Source organism: Nannospalax galili, unplaced genomic scaffold (genome assembly GCF_000622305.1).
Source record: "Nannospalax galili isolate Female #2095 unplaced genomic scaffold, S.galili_v1.0 scaffold397, whole genome shotgun sequence".
NCBI lineage: Eukaryota > Metazoa > Chordata > Mammalia > Rodentia > Spalacidae > Nannospalax > Nannospalax galili.
Window position 1 is genome coordinate 3,909,764 of NW_008341879.1, and position 20,981 is coordinate 3,930,744.

The 20,981-nt window shown below is 40.9% G+C and overlaps 1 protein-coding gene across 5 annotated transcripts in view; it reads left to right on the forward strand.

Annotated features, from left to right (window-relative positions):
• Asph (aspartate beta-hydroxylase) overlaps nucleotides 1–20,981 on the forward strand; it is a 251,777-nt gene that overhangs the window by 219,899 nt on the left and 10,897 nt on the right. For all 5 annotated transcript variants that reach the window (XM_029565628.1, XM_029565630.1, XM_029565627.1 and 2 more), the window contains 3 exons: nucleotides 10,298–10,433; nucleotides 15,708–15,799; nucleotides 16,153–16,286. In XM_029565628.1, the coding sequence (XP_029421488.1) occupies nucleotides 10,298–10,433; nucleotides 15,708–15,799; nucleotides 16,153–16,286 (362 nt within the window). The remainder of the gene's footprint in view (nucleotides 1–10,297; nucleotides 10,434–15,707; nucleotides 15,800–16,152; nucleotides 16,287–20,981) is intronic.

The window sequence follows — 20,981 nt, forward strand, 5'->3', positions numbered from 1 at the left end:
TAGATAGATAGATAGAGATAAATAGATAGATAGATATAGATAGATAGATGGATAGATGATAGATAGGTAGATGATAGATAATATAAGTGGAGAAGAATCAAACAGAACTTATGCACATTATACTCCCCACATAAAACATCAGTTAAATGAAAATAGAAGAATAAAATTAGCATATTTTTAAGTGATGGAAGAGAGCAACAATGACCGTAAAGAATGTCTTCAACATCCCCTTGTGAAAATGGGAAACAAGTATCTGATTGGCTAGATCTGAGGAAACAGAAACCAGAGTTATTGCAGAGGATTCTTGAAGAAGGAATCTGAGGCACCTAGTACTACAGTAGCCAAAGAAACTGTAGCCTCTGAGAACAGGCCTGTCTGTGCTAACATTTATGATTCCCAATTAAAAATTTGGGAGCTTGACACTGCCTGACATGGGCATTGCCATTTGATACAGGAATCATCCTGTCATGTGTTCATCTTTATGGAACTAAAGACCAGGGACCACCAAATGGTGAGGTTACCCTTTCATATGAACAGCAAAGAACAAGACAAATAAAAAGGGCACTGTTGCCCAGCAGGAACAGAAAACATGGGGAGGAGAAGAATTTGAAATTATACCTCTAATATGCTCAGAACAGTAAGAGAAGACAGCATATCCATAAAACAAGAAGAGGACCCTATGCAAAGGAACAAAGACCCAGAAAGGGACAAGCATGGTCTCACACATCTGTAATCCCTGCATTGATTGTCCATTTGAGGTCAGCCTGGGCTGGATAGTAAGACCCTAGCTCAAAAATCTCAGAGAAAAAGTAGAAAGAACTCCCAGGAATTAAAAAATGTGCTGTTGGGGGCTGGAAAGATGGCTCAGTGGTTAAGAGCATTGGCTGCTCTTGGAGAGAACCTGGGTTGGATTCCCAGCATCCACATGGCAGCTAACAACTGCCTGTAACTCCAGTTCCAGAGGATCTCACACCCTCTTCTGACCTCCTTGGGCAGCACACGACACAGGTGCACTTACACACATGCAGACAATACACTCATACACATAAAATGAAAATAATAAATAAAATATTTTTTTAAAAAGTGGTCTCCAAGAAGCTGTGAAGTGTTGCTGCACAGTAGAGTGACAATGGGTGAAAATAGTGCACATTTCAAAAAGCCAGAAGAAAATATTTTTAAAGTTTTTACCTTAAAATTGGTAAATGTTTGAGGAGATAGGTGTGTTTGACAACTGATTTAAAATTTTACTATGTATACATATATCAAAGATTACATTACCCCCATTAATATGTGTAAATTTCTATTTATGCATTAGTTTGAAAATGAACTTAATTTTTTTGGGGGGGTGTCTTTTTGAGACAGAGCCTCTGTGTACCCCCAGCTGGTCTTGAACTCACAGAGATCCACCTATCTCTGTGTCCCGAGTGCTGGAATTAAAGGTGTGCTCCACCATGCCCAGCTCAAAGTAAGTTTAATTTTTTTAAAAAGTTTCAAATAAATATGAGTTTAATATAGCAGTGTTCAAGCCAAGAAGGAAGTTTCTCATGATGAGAAACAAAAAAAGCGAAGATCGAAAGAAAATTAAGGAGCGCTAGATGCTCAATGTAACATATTACACAATGAAAATAAAGAAAAAGAATTTATGAAAGAAATAATACTAGGAAGTGATGGTTCAGGATAAGAAAACTGTGAGCTTCCATATTAAATTGTACCATTGAGTATTCAGCACTTAACACTAAGACATGTCACCATGAACATTTCAGGGCACTAGAAAGGCGTTCTCAAAATCCTCATTGTCATCACAGTCCTGAGTATTTGTATATGGCACATGCCCTCTTAATGCGCTTAATCCTCTCAGAGAGTTTTGAAGGAAGCTTTTTAAATGACGAACCTGGTGTAGACAATAAGTAATTTACCCAGAGTCACACAGCTGGTAAGTGGCAGAATCAAATTTACAAAGTAGGCAGTCAGAGAGAAAGAGAGGGGTAGGGTGGGGGGAATCTGAAGGGTGTTAGATATCCAAGAGTAGCACCAAGTCTTGCAGTGTAAGGCAGGAGTGCTTTCAGTTATAAAAAGACATTGGTCTTAGCAATGATTTTCTGGCATGACTTCAAAAGCATAGCTCAAAGCCGGCAAAAAGTAAACAAATGGGATCACATCAAACTTCCACACAGCAGAAGCAATTGATAAAATGAAAGGTCAGCTGAGGAGGGAGAGAAAATATTTGCAAGCTAAACATGGTGAAGGTTTCATATGTAAAATATATAAGGGATTCGTGCACCTCAAGAGCAAATAATCTGTTTTAAAATAGGTAAAGACATTTTTCCAAAGACTGTCTACAGATTGTCAACAAGTGTATTAAAAAATGACCAACTGCCAGGCATGGTGGTGCACGCCTTTAAGCCCAGCACTCGGGAGGCAGAGGCAGGTGGATCTCTGTGAGTTCAAGGCCAGCCTGGTCTACATAGTGAGTTCCAGGACAGCTGGGGTTACAGGGAGACCCTGCTTCAAAAAGGGAAAAAAAAAAAAATGACCTACTTCACTAATCTAGTAAATACAACTCCAAACCACAGTGAGATGGCACATCACTCCTGGCAGGGTGGCCAACCATGAACACTAAAAGAAAGCAAGTGCTGACGAGTGTGGAGGAAAGAGAACTCTTGGATATTGGTGGCAGAACTATACATTAGTACAGCCATCCCTGGAAAACAGTATGGAGGTTTTTAAAAATTCCAGAAATCCTGCTGCTGGGTATATAGTCAAGGAAAATAACATCAATATGTGCCCCCGATATCCCCCGTTCTTCATAGCATTATTCACAGCATTCCAACATATGGCAATTCCCTATGTATCCATCGGCAGATGAATGATAAGGAACATGGAACATAAGCTTAGTGGACTACTACTCAGCCTAAAGAGAAGACATGGCTATTTGCAGCATCACTGGAGGATATTATAAACTGGATGTAGAAAGGTGAATTCTGTGAGGTGTTATATGTATTTGGAATTGGAGAAAGTCTAACTCATAAAAGCAAAGAGTAGCACAGTGGTTGTCATGGGCTAAGGGGGAGGAGAAAATGGGGAGATGTTGGCCCAGAGGCACAAAGTTTCTCTTAAAAGATGAGCAATTCTAGGCATGTAACATGCGATGTAGGTGGCCATGACTGAGGTTTGAATGTGGACATCACAGTCCACAAAGTATACAAATAAACACCATCCCATACAATCTGAATCTATGTAGCCTTTATTTGTCAAGTAATTATTTCAAGATAAAAATAAGATACTAATCACATTGAATAACAAGAAAAACTATAAAAGGAATTACTTGCTACCTAGAAAAACTTTTATTACCTAAACACTTACTATACATAGTCAAACTTTTGATAAAGTACTAGAATATCTTCAGATATTTTCAGAAATTCAGTTTTGCTTGTGGTGTGGCCTCTCAGCAAGAACACAGTCCAGGAATCAGGCAGCCTAGTCCTAGGCCGGGGCCAAGCAAGTACATGTGACCCAGGCAGCAGTTGTGGGTCACACCATGCAGAGGGGCTACAGAATGGTTACTTTTAGGAAAGGAGACAAATGAGCTCTATGATGTTTTTGGTAAAGCATAGAATACAGTGTAAGTGCTCCTCATCCAGAATGCCCAAGAGTAGCAGTGTTCCAGAAGTTCTTGGATTATTATAATAAGATATCTTGGGGGATAGAAGCCAGGTATGAACGTAGAATTTATTTCTGTTTGCAATTTTATTCATAGGCTGAAAGTAACTTTATGCAGTATTCTGCATAATTTTATACATCAAACAAAGTTTTTCACTTCTCATTGTTCAAAAAGTTCCAGATTTTGGAACATTTCAGATTTCAGATTTTTGGATTAGGCATGTAGATTTTGGATTAGGCAAGAGAAGGATTTTATAGTACTTTTTCAGAGTCGGGGGCAAAATAGGTCACAAGCATCAGAAAAACCACCCAAATGGGGCAGGACGTTTAAAAGCTGCGGGTGAAATGAAGTGTGATCACTAGAACTCAAGTATGAATGATACCTCATTGTCATAATATTATAAAATCTGAAGGTGAATTTACCCAGCTGTATGAAAGATTAGTGAGATTAACTATTACCAGGATGGAAAAGAGAAAGGTATCAAACTGGTAAATCATTAACCGTCCCTAGTAGGTAAGTGATAGTGTGTAAACTTAATAAATCAAGGATATTAATATAAACATCTTATTTAGATACAGGCAAATAATAGAAGCATTTATAAGAACTAGCTGGGATGGGGTTGGATTGGGGAAAAGTTGGGGTGAGACCATTGTTTTCTTTCTAAGACCTGTTTTAATATTTGACTATTTAAAAAGCATGGAAATACTTTCATTAAATGAAAATAATAGGAAAAGGGGCTGGAGAGATGGTTCGGCAGTTAAGAGCACTGGCTGCTCTTGCAGCAGACCCAGGTTCAATTCCCAGCACCTACATGTTGGCTAACAACCATTTGTAACTCCAGTTCCAGGGGATCCGACACCTTCTTCTGACCTCCTGAGGCATTGCATGATATGGGTGCACATACACACATGCAGGCAATACACGCATACACATAAAATAAAAATAGTAAGAATTTTTTAAAAACAAAATATTAGTAATAAATAATGAGAATTAGTTTGGCTTCCATTTGTTCTCAAAAGAAAGATTTTTTTTGAAGAGTTAACTGGGAATTTAACTCATGGTCTGTGCCACTGAGCTATATAGCCCAAACCTCAAAAGAAAGACTTGGCCAGAAGTCAGTTTTAAGAGAGAATTTTAAAAGAAGAGAACTTAATATACTTAAACCTTGAGAAGTACACCATTAAGTAGACAGAGCAGGCTCGCAGTGCAGATAAGGAGACTGCTCTGACAGGCCAGAGCATCTGGGTGCAGGCAAACCAGGCATACTGTGGGATTAGAAGGCCTAAGATTTGAAGTCCACTGTAGATGACTAGAGAGAAGAAAACCACTGGGTTTACTCAGAAGGCAAGTACAGGTCATAGGTTTATGAAGCTGTATGGTCCTGGAATGACAGATCTCTGTGTTCTAAAGTCCACGTAGCCACAAGAAACAGCATGCATTAGAAGCCACTGTCCTCCCTGAAACCAGCTTGGATGCCAGCTCAATTAGTTCCCTTTCTATTTTTATGAAATGGATGAATTCAGGACCAAAGAAATGATGTTTCAGAGGCCTTTAAAAACATAGGCATTCCTTGCTCCATGCCCAAATTCCAGTTGGAATTTTCTAAAATAATGCCTCTTGCCATCTCAACTGAGATGGGATGATGAAAACAATTCACATTCCCTCTTGCCCTCCTACCCCAACATGCTGTGGTGGCCTGGATGCTGTGTCCCTGCCACGGCCATTTGCTGAGTCCCTGACTCCCAAGGTGAAGACATTCAGAGGTGGGACTGTCGAGAGGGGCTTAGATACTGAAGACCAGCTCTTGCCAGCCTCCTCCTAGCCCTCCCTCTTCCACCATGTGTGCTTCCTTTGAGAAAGAACCACCTGCGAGCTGTGAACGCCAAATCTTCCAATTCCTTGATTTTGGACTTTCAATACCAAGAACTGAATAAATAAAATTACTGTTATAAGCCACTCTGTCAGTTATGCTGTGTTGTAGCAGCACAACTTCGTAACATACGAAACATACACACTTGCACAGTGTAATTTGGTTTGTTTTTTAATCTCCTGTAACCATTTGAACTTTGTACTTTTTTCCTTGCTGTGTAGTTAAAAAATATTTCCAGGTCTCTTTCCACATTTCTTCCTTAAAACCCTATTGTGGGGACTGGAGAGATAGCTCAGCACTAGGTGTTCTTGCAGAGGACCCAGGTTCAATTCCCAGGACCCACATGGTGGCTAACAACTGTCTGTAACTGCAGTTCCAGAGGAATCCAACGTCTTCTTCTGACCTCCCATGGGTGCACTTACACACATGCAGGCAATACACTCATACATTTCAAAACAAACAAACAAAAAACAACTATTGTTGTCATTCCAAAGATGAAAACTCCCTCAGTCATTCATGCGATTCATACGGTAGAAAGATGTTTCCATCTTTGGTTATGATTGGTGTACTTCAGTGTTTTTTGAACTCTGAGGGGGCTGAGATGGGTGTATCACTGGGGTTTTTTTTTGTGTGTCAGGGCTCACTGCTGCCATCTTGTGGTTCATTCAGTTTCCCACACTGGCTATGGGCATGAGCTGCCTTTAAGTCAGATTCTCTGTGCACTGTGGAGAAGGCTGTCCAGGCACTGGGGATGTACCTGCTCCTGACAGTTCCCTTAATTGGTGAATGCTCTGTGACAACCATGAGTGGTACCTGTGGTATCCCACAATTGCTTAGGGCTCTAGGGGGTAACAGACCCCAATACCCACCACAGTATAGAATCTCTGGCTATGTGTGACTGTCTTTTTTCCACTAGTGCCTTAGTAATGGCTGAGGGGAAACAACACAGTGTTTTCTGGTGTTAGCTTTTCTGGTCAGTAGACTGTTCAACAACCATTCCCAGAGTCATTTTGCCTTCTCTATGTGAAAAGTTTTTTCCCTGGAAGGGTTGGGGACACTTCAAGCTATAAATTGTGTTGACAAAGTATTGGACTCAAAAGAGAAACTGCCGAGTTGCTGTGTTACAATGGAAATAAACCAGAAATCTTTGTGGCTCTTGGTTAGTAGATTAGTAGTCTCCAAAGGAAGAGAACCAATAGAGGGCATGTACAATTATACAGGGACATGCTAGATTGGCTTACAAGAGACTGGATAGCCTCACAATGGCCTTCTGCAGGCTGGAGAGCTGTGAAAACCAATAGCTTCTCAGTGCAAGAAACTGGAAGCCTCAATAAAAAGGACTAGTGCTGAAGCCGCTGTGGAATACTGCAGGGCTAAGCCTTTTGTTCAATTGCTGGTGCAAATGAGTTCAGAAGCTGGAGTCTGATGTTCTCCCACAGTGGCAACAGCAGAAAACTCACACGCTCAAGAGAAGTATAGTCGAAAGAAAGGAAAGGAGGGAGGGAGGAGAGAAGGAAGAAAGGAAGGAAGAGAGGGAGGGAGAAAACAGAAAGAGAGGAAGAGGAAAAAGAAAGAAAAGTCTAATATACAAGCTTCCTCCTGATTGCCTGGTTCCATCCAGGCTCCCAGCCCATTAGATGGTACCACCCACATTCAGGGCAAATCTTTCCCATTCAGTACACTGGCCCATGTGCCAGTCATCTGCAGAAGCATCTGCACAGACAGTCCTAGAAATGTGTTTTAACAGTTTTGTAGGCATGTCTCAGTCCAGTAAAGTTGACAACCAAATTAACTATCACAGATGGAGAATATGTGTGGCACTCTAGCACTTGTGTTTGGAGTCAGATACAGGGACCCCTCTCTGCATTGCTTTGCTCCTTTAGTGCTTGAACTGTCATGCAGCTCAACTGTGCACACACAAGGGAAAGCAATGCTTTAAAAGAAAAACCAGGAGGGCCAGGTACCTCAGCAATAAAGGTGCTTGGTGCCAAGCTTGTGACTTGAGTTTGATTCCCGAGACCCAGATGGTTGAAGGAAAGAAATGACTCCCTCAAGTTGTCCTCTAACCTAAGGCATTGTAGTGTGCGCGCGCGCGCACACACACACACACACACACACACACACACACACACACAGTATAAGTAAGTAAATGAATAATAAAATGTAAAGAAAAAAGGAGGATCATTGCTACCCATGGAAAAGGACCTTAGCAACACTTGCCTAGGAGACTAAGGGTGAAAGGTGCAGGGTGACATTTGTGTGCAAAAGCTTGTTCTTAAGTAAAAAATTTAAATTATACTGAGTGATACAATCACTTTAACATTTCCCCTAGGGCTTTGTGCCCTATTTAGTAACAAAAGATCAGCTGTTCCCAACCATGCCCTTAAAATCAGCTTTCAAAAGAAATGAAAGGAATTTCTAAAATACCAGGGTAGGGGAAGAGAGCAAAAGCTTGCCCTTATAAGGCTCCAGTAACCTCATTTGGAAAGTAATTTCGTGTGTTAGAGAGGTAAGTCTCTCCTTGTCTGTGTGACAGTTTAACAAGAATCTAACAGATTTATCTAGCAACTTGAACAAGCTACCATATCATCAGGGAGTACTGGCAATTTAGGTGCATTTGCGATGTGAGTGGACTGCAAAGTCCTGGGGTGCACTTTTTCTTCTTTCCCATGATCTTGACATTCTTGACAAAAATCATCCAGCTCTCTCGATCTGGAGGCCAACCAAAGTGAGTCTTCTTATTTCAGTGAAAGCTTTAGCTCAGTAGTTATAAACTTCTGACTTGGGAAAAGTGGCTGTTGGACTGAGCGTTGAACATGGAAAGACAAGTAATTAGCACCACCGCAAGCAGGGTGACGACAGGAACAGGTGCACCAGTTCACACAAGGTGATGGTAGGTTTCACAGAAATAGCATTATCAACTCAATCTCTAACCAAAATCTCTTGGCCTGCAATATTTTAATAGCCCTAATGTGTTCACGTGACATAAAACTGCTCACTGATGCTACAAGAGAGAGCAAATCTAGCCTTACAGATTAGAGAATCCAGAAGTAGTCTGCCTTTGGTGGCTCAGAATTCTCTACCCCACAAGCAGAGCAGATTGTATTTATAGCCAGAGAAAAGGAAGTGAATTTCAGAAAATGGAAGCAAGGTAGAGGCAGCCCTGTTGGTTACAACTTGGGTCTGTCACTTTTGAATGTGGTTTAAACAGTTGGCATCTGGTGACTGGCTGAGATTCACCTACCTGCTCCCAGAGTAAGGACAGTCTGTTTACATATCAGGTTTCAGTGCACAGCGTGTGGGGAAACTTTGAAGGTAGTTTAAAACTGTATGCGGCAGCAGTGTTAGGCTGCTCACGCTGGGCTGGCATCAGCTCTACACAAATCTGAGAATGTCTGTGTTTTTTGGAGACTTCTACTTGTATAGTCATCCTGACTTAATCGAATTTTTTTTTACTATATTCCAGAGAATTCAGAGAACGTGATTTAGTAAAAACAATATCTCATGCTTCTTTTTATCCAATAAGAGGTCTATTTGCTTGATTAACTCAAAAAATACTATTTTAAGGGGCTGGAGAGATGGCTCAACAGTTAAGAGCACTGGCTGCTCTTGCAGCAGACCCAGGTTCAATTCCCAGCACCCACATGGTGGCTAACAACCATCTGTAACTTCAGTTCCAGGGGATTCAATGCCCTCTTCTGGCCTCTGCAGAGACTGCACAACATAGGTGCACTTACACATGTGCAAGCTCATACATATAAAATAAAAATAATAAATATTTTTTAAAGAGATATTGCTTTACAAGTCAGCTCAACCCACTTTTGGAAAGTACTAATTATTTTCATATTTTGTATCGAATCACTGCTGGTTATGATTTATTATTTATAGTGTCCTCTCTTAAGCCCCTCCAGATATAGCTGATCCCTGATCTTTGTTGACATCAACTTGTGTGTTCCTGCCTGTCTGCGATCCCATATCCTCACATAGTTCATCCGCTTCTCATCTGGTCCTGTTTTTCAACTGCTCAACTCTTTCCTGCTTCCCGTAGGAAGCTTTCTTCTTCTCTTCTGCTGGGGGCTCCTCTGGAAGCTCAGCTTGCCTGCTTGTCTCCACTGCCCCCTCTCACCACCACCCTACCCCTGATACACAGTGTAGTGTCCTGGTGGTGAGTGCCTGAAAGATCAGTCACTGAATCTGCTCTTATCAAGCCCTAGCTGAGGCTAAGCAACCTCATAAAATGTCAGGAACATATTTGTTTGCTGAGATCTAAACACCAGAACATTTGTGTTTTACTGTTGATCTTATAATGCATTCTGCTCCAATGGACAGTTTTCCAGTCTCGTTAAAAGTGTGATTCATATTTGCCATGTCAAATGGCATCTTTTTAAAGGACTCTGCTAGAATGAAATCTGTGATCTGTGTTCCGCTGTGGATGCTGAAGCAGGACTTGGAATTATTGCAGTGTGTTGTCAGCAGGATCAGTGTCTTTTGGGGCTGGAGAGAAGAAGGACTGGAGGGAGGAAACTTCAGGCAAGCTATGAAACAAACAATTATAGAGGGAATAATTTTCAAGGGTTCTAGGACTAGGTTTTCTTTCTTTTTTAATATAGTTGAGAAGAGATTCCAAAGTAAATTGAAATAAGCAATCTAGATGAGAGCAAAATGTTCTTTTCTTTATTAAATAAACAAATAAGAAACTGAATGCCACTTTAAGATGCTCTGTGGGGCATATTTTCATCTCAGTGAAATAAAAATTTTCTTTGAAGTCTTTAGAAAGAAACTGGAAGTCAATCCGTGATGAAGGCCTCGCGGTGATGGATACAACCAAGGGCCTCTTCCTGCCTGAAGATGAAAACCTACGGGAGAAGGGGGACTGGAGTCAGTTCACACTGTGGCAGCAAGGTGAGCCCTTGACATCTAGGTTACTCTCTTTATCCATTGAGCAAATGACAGGTAACAAGGGTCTTCTAGTGATGTGCCCAGAGCTGGGATGCCAGGACTTAAAGGAGACTGCTTAGAAAACCAATTTTTTTGGGGGGGAGGCTCATTGTTTTAAAAGACATCTGTCTTTAAACAACTATATGTATTTGTGTGTATACATATGTCTATTTGGATAAATGTATAAATATTTTAATATTTCTAATCTTCCCTGTTAAATATTATGTCATTCACAGTACCCCCCCCCCACTGTATAGGTATAAGTCCACCATGTGCCTATCACTTAGGAAGGAGCATCTGAGTCTTATTTGCTTCTATAAAATGCAGATGATGCTGAAAGTCAGAATAAGGTCACTCCAGTTCAGAGATCTTAGTCAATCAGAAGAGGCACTCAGGCACTTGCATGAAGCCACAATGCCTGTGATCACTAAGTTAATATTCATCTGTTTTTGCATGACAAACACTGAACCTTAAGGATTTTCTAATTCTCTTGAAAGTTCAACTTGCGCCCCCTCTTTTTTAATCAATAGCTATACAAAAGTAAATTCATTCTGATGATCAGACAGTGTGTTCTGCACAGTTTTAGCTAAACAGAAAGGTCAGAATACAATAAGCAATCAACTTACTTCAAGGACACATAAAGACAGTGGATTGTACATAGGAAGAACTTCTTGAGTAACATTTTCAAGAACATATCCATCAGACAGATTGTATATAACCTCAGGTGATTGTCAGCATTTACCAATGAGGTGTATTATAAGGAAGCTACAGTGTCTGTAGGTGGGCAATATGCAGATTTGTATTTGCAGTGTCAAGAGGATGGCTGAATACCATTGACACTTAGGTTTTCCTCTGATACTTCAGTTCCATCAAAGCTGCTAGGCCTCCTGAGGCAATGCAGAGCAGAATGCACCCTGGCAGAAACTTAGTCTGCAGAAACAGTAGTTGCTAATAAAAAAGGTGCTTTGACAACATTGAAATATTTAAAGAATTACATGGATGTAAAAGCATGAAGCAATAAAGAAAATAAAGAGTAGAAGTAATTATTGGCTGGGAGGCAATATTAGACTTTTAAGTTTCATGTAATTTGATTAAAACTAAATTTCTGTGAGCAGCTTAGTGTAATTTCTTGTGGTTTTTACTTTTTCAATATCTTTATTAAGTTCTCACTGAGAAGAATTTGCATGTTCTTTTTCATTTTTAGTTGTAGTAAAATTTTATCAATTCTGTTCTTTTAAGAAGCTCATAAAATTGTTCTTATGACAATTTTATAATTCCATATTTATAATTTTTCTTCCTCCTCTAGTTCTTTTTGTTAATTTTTAATTGTTTTAATAAACATATTGATTGAAACAACCTTAGAAAATTTATTTCCATTCTTTATTAATATAAGCATTTTCAGGCTATTAGTGAATCTATAGATACAGCTTTGGGTGCTTAATCTATAATGCATGTAATTTTCCCTTGAGTAATTTTTTTAAAAGACTGAATTTATGTCCTCATTTCATTTCATAATTATTTTATTCAAAATAATTTAGATGCGTGTGTGTGTGTGTGTGTGTGTGTGTGTGTGTGTGTAATGAGCATGTTTCTGTTGTTTAAGCCACTCAGTCTGTGGTACTTTGTTGTATTGTTCTAGTAGACTGATACTGTCTCCAAGTACTATAATTGATACTTTATTCTCTTTTGTATGTGTAGTGCTGGGATTTGAACCCAGGTCTTCACATTTGTTAGGAAAATGATCTACCATGAAGCTATACCCTCAGTTCTTGCATTTTTTAAATGATTAATTTTTTAGCATTGACAAAGGATAGAATCGGCAAATATAAATAAAATATGTTTTCAAATTGCTGTGTGTAGGACTAGGGAGCCTGCCTCAATGGTAGAGCCCTTGCCTAGGGTATACAGAACCCTGTGTGTGATTCCCTAAGCTCTAAATGAATAAATATATTAAATTGCTATGTGACTTTTTTGGTAAACCAATGAGTTTTATTGGGGTTACTTACAGGACTGTGGGTAGAAATTAATCAAAGACAGCTGCATCACCAAAGCCCACCCCCTGAAGTGTACCGAACAAGTGGCCAGTGGCTCAACACTTTGGAAAGTATCTTTTCCAGGTAGCTCAGTTGATCTCTTTCTTGTCACTAACAGTGACTCACATACACAGAAAATATGCCACATGTGTTCATTCTAGAGCCCACGAAAAATGGTGCTAATTGATCCTCCATCCTTTGTAGTCCATCATGTGACAAGATGAGAAATTGTACTTTAGCAAGCAGGGCTTGGAAGCCACGGTCATAGAGGATTACACTGTTGTTCTGGGCAGCCCCTATCCATTGATTAAAGTTGTCATGCAAGATGGAATTTGTCATCTCAGTAAGAGAGCCTTGAATTTTAGGAATATATCCATCTCTAGCTCTGTGAATAGCCCTGATAAAGTATGTTTATATGCAAATGACATGTTACTCTTTTATTTCTGCATTGACTGTTAGATCTCTTTCTGGGCCATTTTCCCACAGAAACCAAGTTTGCTACTTCTTAAGAGTTAACTTTGGTGAGAAACAATAAAAACAGCAGCAAAGTCACTGAGTTGCCAGGGTTGGCCATTCCTCATTCAGTTACCTAGAGTCAGTTGAATGGCTCCCCACCCTGCCTTGTAAACCATGATCTATCCAAATCCAAATAAGAAACTGTGTTTTAAAGTGTAGGATTTGGAAACTACATCCCAGGTTACAGTCCTGAATGATTCTTTTCAGCCATATGATGTGGGTATGACCTAAATCTCATCTGAATAAAGCAATGAAATAGTACATTAAATATGGGGTTTTTACCATGGAGGAAAGACCTGGCACACAGTTGCCCAGTATAGGACAGGGATGCCACCTTGTTTCTATGTAACAGTAGCATATTAGTAAGAACGATAATAAAGAGGTGGTCCTGAGTCTTACTTAAAAGACTGGATTGGAATTCCCAGCTCTCTGCTTGCCCATTACTGTGTGATTCCTCTGGGTGTCAATCAGTTCCTCCTCTGTGGAATAACAACGTGACTGCCTAGATGCAATGACCATCAGGTGCATCACTCTAAGCATCTGGCCATGGTGAGCACCATGGAAACTTTACATTGCCTAGACCCTTCCAATCATGTAAGGATACTTAAAACTACAAACTGCAGTCCACAAATGTTGAACCTCTATTGCACAACTTGCCCCTGAGAGAGAATTTGTGTTTTCAGAATACAAAAGATAAAATAGGTTGAGTATCATCCCTGATAATTGAGGCCAGAAATGTTTCCAACTTTAGTTTTTCAGATTTGGGAATATTTGCATAGATTTTGCCAGTTGAGCATTTATGATCCAAAATATGGTCTAGAACCTGTAACGTTTTGAACGACTTGTTCAGAATGCTTACTAAGTTTCAGGGTGTGGCTTTTTTAGATAGGGATATCTTCTTTTTATGTGCCTACAGGCCTAGAGGTGCTTTCTAACTGAGAACTGACCAAGTCCTTCTGACAGGATCCATCCATTTGGCAGCCCTTGCATTACCTGTCACTTAGATAAGGCACACTAGTCCCCCTTAGTGGCACATGTTCACCTCTGTGCATTCAGGAAGTCCCACTGGTCTGATTGTTCTTCAAGCTGCTGGACGTTACTCAGCCACAGCCTGAACAGCACAAGCCCTAGGCTAAGAAATTCCTCAGGCCCTTCCTATAGGAAGGGATGGAAAGCTGGACTTAAAAGCTATGGTGCATATATACTTATGTATTATTCTTTCAAACTGACACTAATTGTTTGGCTCATTTGGGATACTCTGTTAATAACTCAAAATAGTAACTAACATTGTACACAATAAGCAAAAGGTTCATTTGTAAGTAGCGAATAGAGATATGTAAACTGTTTCCTAAAGTCTAGAGGTCCATTTGACTGAGGCAAATTTCTTTGTGTTGTATTCTTATGAATGATTTTATTTTCAACTTCAGATTATCTTAGTGCACAGCTAACGTTAAAGAAAAACTCATCTTTGGATGGAGCCTCTTTCATAGAACAAGGAATTAAAATATATCTGTCTTTTGAATAAACTCCTTGTTTTCCTCCCTCATGAAAGCAAATGATGCCATATGCATCTGACCACATCTTCCCAAGTAGAGTATGGAGAAATTTTACAAGGCCCAGGCTGCTGAAGACTATGCCCCAGAATCTGTGTTCCTGATACAATTACTCATAGAAAATCATATCACTCCAAGACCTACTCCTCTTCATTTAAATGTCATTTTTATCAACATTTAAAGAATGGTCTGTAGATTGGAAAAGACATGAAATTCCTGTTGAAAATAATGTTTTGGTAACTCTTTAATGTAGTCTTAGACATGCATTTTGGGTTTAGTATAGAATAGAAGGTAATTTCCTTTCTTAGGGGATGTATTAGTTTCCTGTAGGTTCTATAGCAAGTTACCATAAAGTAGTGACTTGAAATATGGGGGCTCAGAAGTGTGCCATGCATTTCACTGACTAAAATCAAGGGATCATCCTTCAATAGGCTTCAGAGTATAGAAACTTCCCATGGCCCTTGTCTTATGTCCCTCTTCTGTCTCTAAAACCAGTGATGACTGGGCATTCTGTTTTAACTTGTATCACTGAATCTTTTGCCCTGCTCTCCCATATTTAAGGACACTGATTACTTTGGGCCCCTCCAGTTAATCCAGGATAATCTCCTTATTTTAAGATACGCTCACTAGAAATCTCAGTGCTGACTGCAACAATATTTTCTCCTTGCTGTATAATATAACATGTCCACATGATCCTGAAATTACCATGTGGATCTTTGGAAGTGGCCATTTTTCTTCCTACCACAGAGGGAAAAATAAGTATTCAACATCTGTTTTATTCATCAGACAGCCTTAATGGAATAGTTGAACCCTGAATGAATTAAGAATTTAGTATCTTATTCTGCCCATAACACTCTTCCTCTTACATTTACCTGGCTTTCACATTCCTACTGTGAAGGTAACTGTGCAGATCACATGTGGTTCAGTAAGATGAGTTAAAGCTTTACTACAATGTGGTTTTTATTGATTAGTTGGTTTCAGTAGGTCTCATGATGTTGATCAGGGTGGCCTTGAACTCCTGGGCTCAGGTGATCTCCTAGTTCAACTTCCAGATTTGCTGTGGCTATAGGTACACCTTAGAGTACCAGGCTTGTGATTTCATTCTCACAATGGTTTTTTATCATGCTTTGTTCTAGGAAGGAAGAATGAGAACGCCTGTAAAGGAGCTCCTAAAACCTGTGCTTTACTAGAAAAGTTCTCTGAGACTACAGGATGCAGGAGAGGACAGGTACCAAGAGTGTTTTCAGAGATAGGAGAGCAGTTTGTTGTCAGGAAGGAAGTAGAGCTGACATTTACAAGGTGACAGTTATTTCTGTTGGCACTATGGATGCCGTCATTCACTTTTTAATGAAACATAATTTCATGTGCTCAATTGAAGTGGAGGATGTTGAGTGTTTACTGCTTTGTAGAAAATCTGAGTGATTATTTTTTAGTTCCATCATGAGTACAGCAGCCGTGCACATAAATCCCACGGTGTGCAAAGACTCTAATGTGAGTCACAGTAATTTTGTACTGTGACTTTATTTTACTGCTCCCCACACCTTGATAAATGGATGATCATGTATCATACTTTCTGTGCAGATCAAATATTCCATCATGCACCCTGGAACTCATGTGTGGCCACACACAGGACCCACAAACTGCAGGCTCCGAATGCATCTGGGGTTGGTGATTCCTAAGGAAGGCTGCAAGATCCGGTGTGCCAATGAGACCAGGTATATTTCCTTTGTTGTTTTCTTTCTCACCCATCATCACTCTGTAAGACTTTTCCTTATAGAATATCTGTATTTAGTAGGAGCTTGTTCCTTGTTTTGTAACTGAAGTAGACAGGAGCAGGGTGATTTGATTCCAGACTCTAGTCTTTGTGCTTCCTCTGAGCCTGGAGATGCTATCCAATGGCGGACCTCTGTCATTTCCTCCAGGGTACTCATCTGCCTGCCCAGTCTCTCTTCTTTTAGGTGGACAACCACCTTGCTTTCAGAGTAAATTTACTCCTATTGAGATCTCATTATGCATTGTGCTTAAGGAATTAGTCATAAATCCAAGAAGTCTGCCTTCATGAAGAAATCACCCTGAGACGCTTATGTTTTGCTCTGGAGGAGACATCGTAGTACCATGAGTGGATGCCACTTTCAGAACCCAGCTTTGTCACTTAATCCTGTGTGACCTTAGCCAGTCATTTAATCTCCTCAAATCTCAACATCCTTGCTTATAAAATTGGCAATGATAATATCTACTTTGCAGGCTGTCACTTGGATTAAATGGAGTGATCCTAAGAGGCACTTAATCCTTGTTCTGGCATCTGCGGGGCCATGGTTAACTGCCGGCAGGACTCCATGCCGTGCTTTTCCCTTTCCTAATCATAGCAGCTGATTCACCCTCGTGTGGACAAGCCACACTTGTTCTGGCCCTTGTGAGGTATTATCTTGATACTTCCTTGTCCTGAAAGTCTCTTGATCTATCCAAAGCATATGAATTACTAGTGTCCAATTTCAGTACATATAAAGTAAGACCTGCTGTCCAACATATCAAGACGTGTGCATGGTGTATCTTCTCATTGGTCGTGCTGTCCAGCTCCCACGCTGCTAATATTTATTAGGCCTGTTGCTGTGATGAAATAGAAGTTCCTAGAGATCAGAAACCAACCTGTGATCTTCTTACACGTTTCTTATTGTCCCTGTTAGAGGACAGGATGGAAGGTGTGTTTTCAGCGTTGTTCATTTGGCAGAAACCTGCCATGGGCTTGGCTCAGTAGCACGCGATGCTGTGGGAGACATACTGGGCTTTCCTCTCCCAGACATATGTGATTGGGATGATTACAGGGAATCCCAAGGAAGGCACAGATCAACAGTTACAAATGGATCAGCTAGCGGGCAGGACCCTCCTGAGGTTCAGGAATCTTGGGTGCTCTTTAATTTTTAAGAGGAATTTGGACTTGAGATCTGAGAAAGAAAAGTGCATTTCAGAACATTTGTAAAACTCAGAGGCCAAACACTGTGGCCACATATGAGGCCCATTTCATGGTTCAGCAGCTAAAAGTAGGAAGCACGTGAAGAGTAAGGTGGGAACGTGAAAGAATGCTAGCATAGGAAGGAGGCTTCAGATTCCTAACCAACCAGCTCTGGTCAGGAAATTACTGAGGGGCTAAGTGAGACTCTGACAGGAAGAGACAGAAGCAGTGTCAATTCTCCCACAAGTGAGGGAGAGTTCAAATTGGGTGCTGGGAAGCAGTGGAGAGTAAATCACAAAGGCAGAAGTGATGCGGGTTGATTCAAGAGAATCCTGAGTGTGGTACCTGGGAGGAAGAGGCCAAGATAGTGCTGCACTCAGTCTTTGGGAGGAAGATGGTGGTGGTGCCTGGACAGATACTGGCAACTGAAGGTGTGTGAGGCAAATTCAGGGAAAGAAAAATGAATTTCACATTTGTACATATTTTATTTAGGTTGTTATTGGCACGTAGTAGGAGAGATACCCAGGAACTGGCTAGAACTAGAGCAAACAGAGGCCTGGCATTCGGGGAGAAGTCAAACATAGTGACAGAATTTGAAAGTCAGGCTTGGCAGGAGCTTGGAGAGGAAGCATGACAGACAACTGAGTGATGACAGAAGTGAAAAGAAGCCATGAACATGTGTCTTGTCGAGCCTTTGGGAATTCAGTATGGGGCTGCAGGGACTGCCTGCCAAGGAGGATGCTCTGGGAAGCAGACATGACAAATCCAGTCCTTAGAGTCCAATAAGAGCAAAGGAAGTAACTGGAGAAATCCTGGCCACATTTCTTGAGTACCAAATAGGGTTTTAGAACTTGTCTGATGGCTTCCAATCACTTCCCTGCATGTTTTTTCTCTTACCCTCTCCCTCTATCTTCTCTCCCTTTTAGCCTTTGTTTTCCCTCCCTCTCTCTCTCTTTCCTTCCCTCCCTTCTTGCCTAATCTGCTTGTAGCTACTTGGAGCAAAATCACTTGCTTAAAAGTCCCTTTAGGCTCAGGCAGGACAGCATGGAACTGACCCTTAACTTTGGTGATCTAAGGAGGAAAAAGAAAACTCATTTGGAAGAATGACTATGGCAGTTAGGCAGGGAAGCAGGTAGATGGAGTGTAAAGCCAAGAAGCCTCAGAGAGCTCAAAACACCCAGTGAGCTGCCCTTTAGCATCACCTCCATAGATTAGATGCTTTTCCAGGTCAGGCTTGTGACAAGCTCTTATGGCCACATTTGAGAATGTAAGCCACTGTCAGGTCCTGGCCTGAAGTCTAAAACACCTCTAGGTTAACAATCCTCACCAACTTGAGGTCCTGCAGCCCAGTTAGGAAATCTTGAATAAGAATATTAATATGGTGGCCCCTCAGTTTCTGCTGAGCTAAAATACAGTACAATCATGTGACCTTAAGGTGCTGCTGATAACAGTAATTTGTGGATGGTATATTTTGCAAATTCACAGTCATTATTTAAAAGTGCTTGCCACCCACATGCCTGTTATCAGGCTTTGGAAGCAATTTTATAGGGGATGAAACAGTCAACATCTTCTCATCCCTGAAGAGCTGGGAGCGTGGGCACCCTTGTGCCACATCGTGGGTGCTGGTCAGCGCTTCTCCATGCTCGTGCCATTGTCCTTCCTTTAGGCCGAGTGCTTTCTCATCCTTACTCCTTAACTCAGTGATGTTTGGGATGGATTTAGCACTTCATTACCAAAGTAGTGCTTTTCATAAGAGAAATGGGTTGATTTCATTAAAGTGCTGTATATGCTTGTAGTGAAAACACCAGAAGGGAGTAATAGACAGTTTGCAAAGACTTAGAACACAGAGAGTGCCAAATGAAATGGAGGGGGGACGGTTCATGCTATGATCAGTTGTACAAGTACTGAGTGTGAAAATGGAAACGCACATTGAGACAAGTCAGGCATCTTGGTGCTGAGCAACTGGGCACAGCTCTTCAGAGCACCTGGCTGCTGAAAGCTGGTTTCCCACAGCAATATGCCTGCTGTAGTTCTCAGGTATTAATAATCAGCCTTGAACCATGTGATTCCTTCCAGGCAGCATGTTATCTAAATATTCCAGCACTGCAACACAAAATAGAGCTCTCTTTCTCTGACAGTGAGCGTGTAAGACATGTCGCCTTTACAATATAAAGTATTTTTTCAAATTCACAAATGCCTTCTGATTGCAAGATCAATGCATGTCCCTTGGAAATAATTTTTAAAGCACAGAAACACAATCAAATGATTACCTTTGATCCCAATACCCAGAGATATTACCCAGACTCTTCTCGGTGCTAGTACCTGTACCTGTATGATCTTGATGCCAGTGACATCCATGCTCCACCAGTGCCGAGTACATGAGGCATTTCGATCCTAACAGCAAACCTGGATTTTCATTCAGGGTTATTAAAATCTCTGTTATAGTGGAGGAGACTAAGCTATAAAGATGAGTTTCCTCTTGCCTGAGGTTGATGTTTGTATTCGTTTCTTCAGGTCATTCTAACAAATGACCGCAGGCTGGATGACTTAAGACAACAGAAGTTTATTCTGAAGGACAGAGTGTGAAATCAAGGTGTCTACAGGGCTATCTGAGGACACCAAGAGAATCCACCCCGTCCCCTCGCTGGTGACCACTTGCAAGCTTTGGAGTTCCTAGGTAGTCACTGCATCACTCCAAGCTCTGCCCCCATCTTCACCTCCTCCCTGTGACTTCTCATCTCTTCTTGGATAGTGACACTCACTGTTGGATTTAAGGACCAATCCAGGATGATCTCATTTTAGAAGCATAAACTGATTACATCTGAAAAGACCCTTTTTCAGAATAAGTTTCCAACAGATACATGCTTTGTGGGAACAGGTGGGCATTCAGGCTACCTGATCAAGCCCTACCTTCACATTGTGGCTTAAACTACATTGCTAGGCCCAACCCCAGAGTCTTGCTGAGACAGATGAGTGGGACCCACCTCTCCCTTGGTCACTGGAGAAGCACTGGCAAAGCCAGTAAAAAAAAAAAAAAAAAAAAAAATCTGTTCTTCACATTGTGGCTTAAACTACATTGCTAGGCCCAACCCCAGAGTCTTGCTGAGACAGATGAGTGGGACCCACCTCTCCCTTGGTCACTGGAGAAGCACTGGCAAAGCCAGTAAAAAAAAAAAAAAAATCTGTTTAAAATCTCTATTAGTGTTAACAGTAAGTTTTTTAAGTTCTGAGTGTAAGTACTCCTGATGTCCATTTTCCTGTAAATAAGCAAAGATGGTGGGAGGTGGGGAAATTGACTCCCCAAACGGCAGCAATTGAACCCTTTTGCAGCCTCGCCTGCCTTGAGCAAACAGACTGGAACAGTTGTGGCTACTGCTAAAAGGCAAGGCTGTGATTGGTCCAAAACATGAATCCCACAGACTGTGATTGATCCAAAGACTCAGGCTATTTTATCAAGACT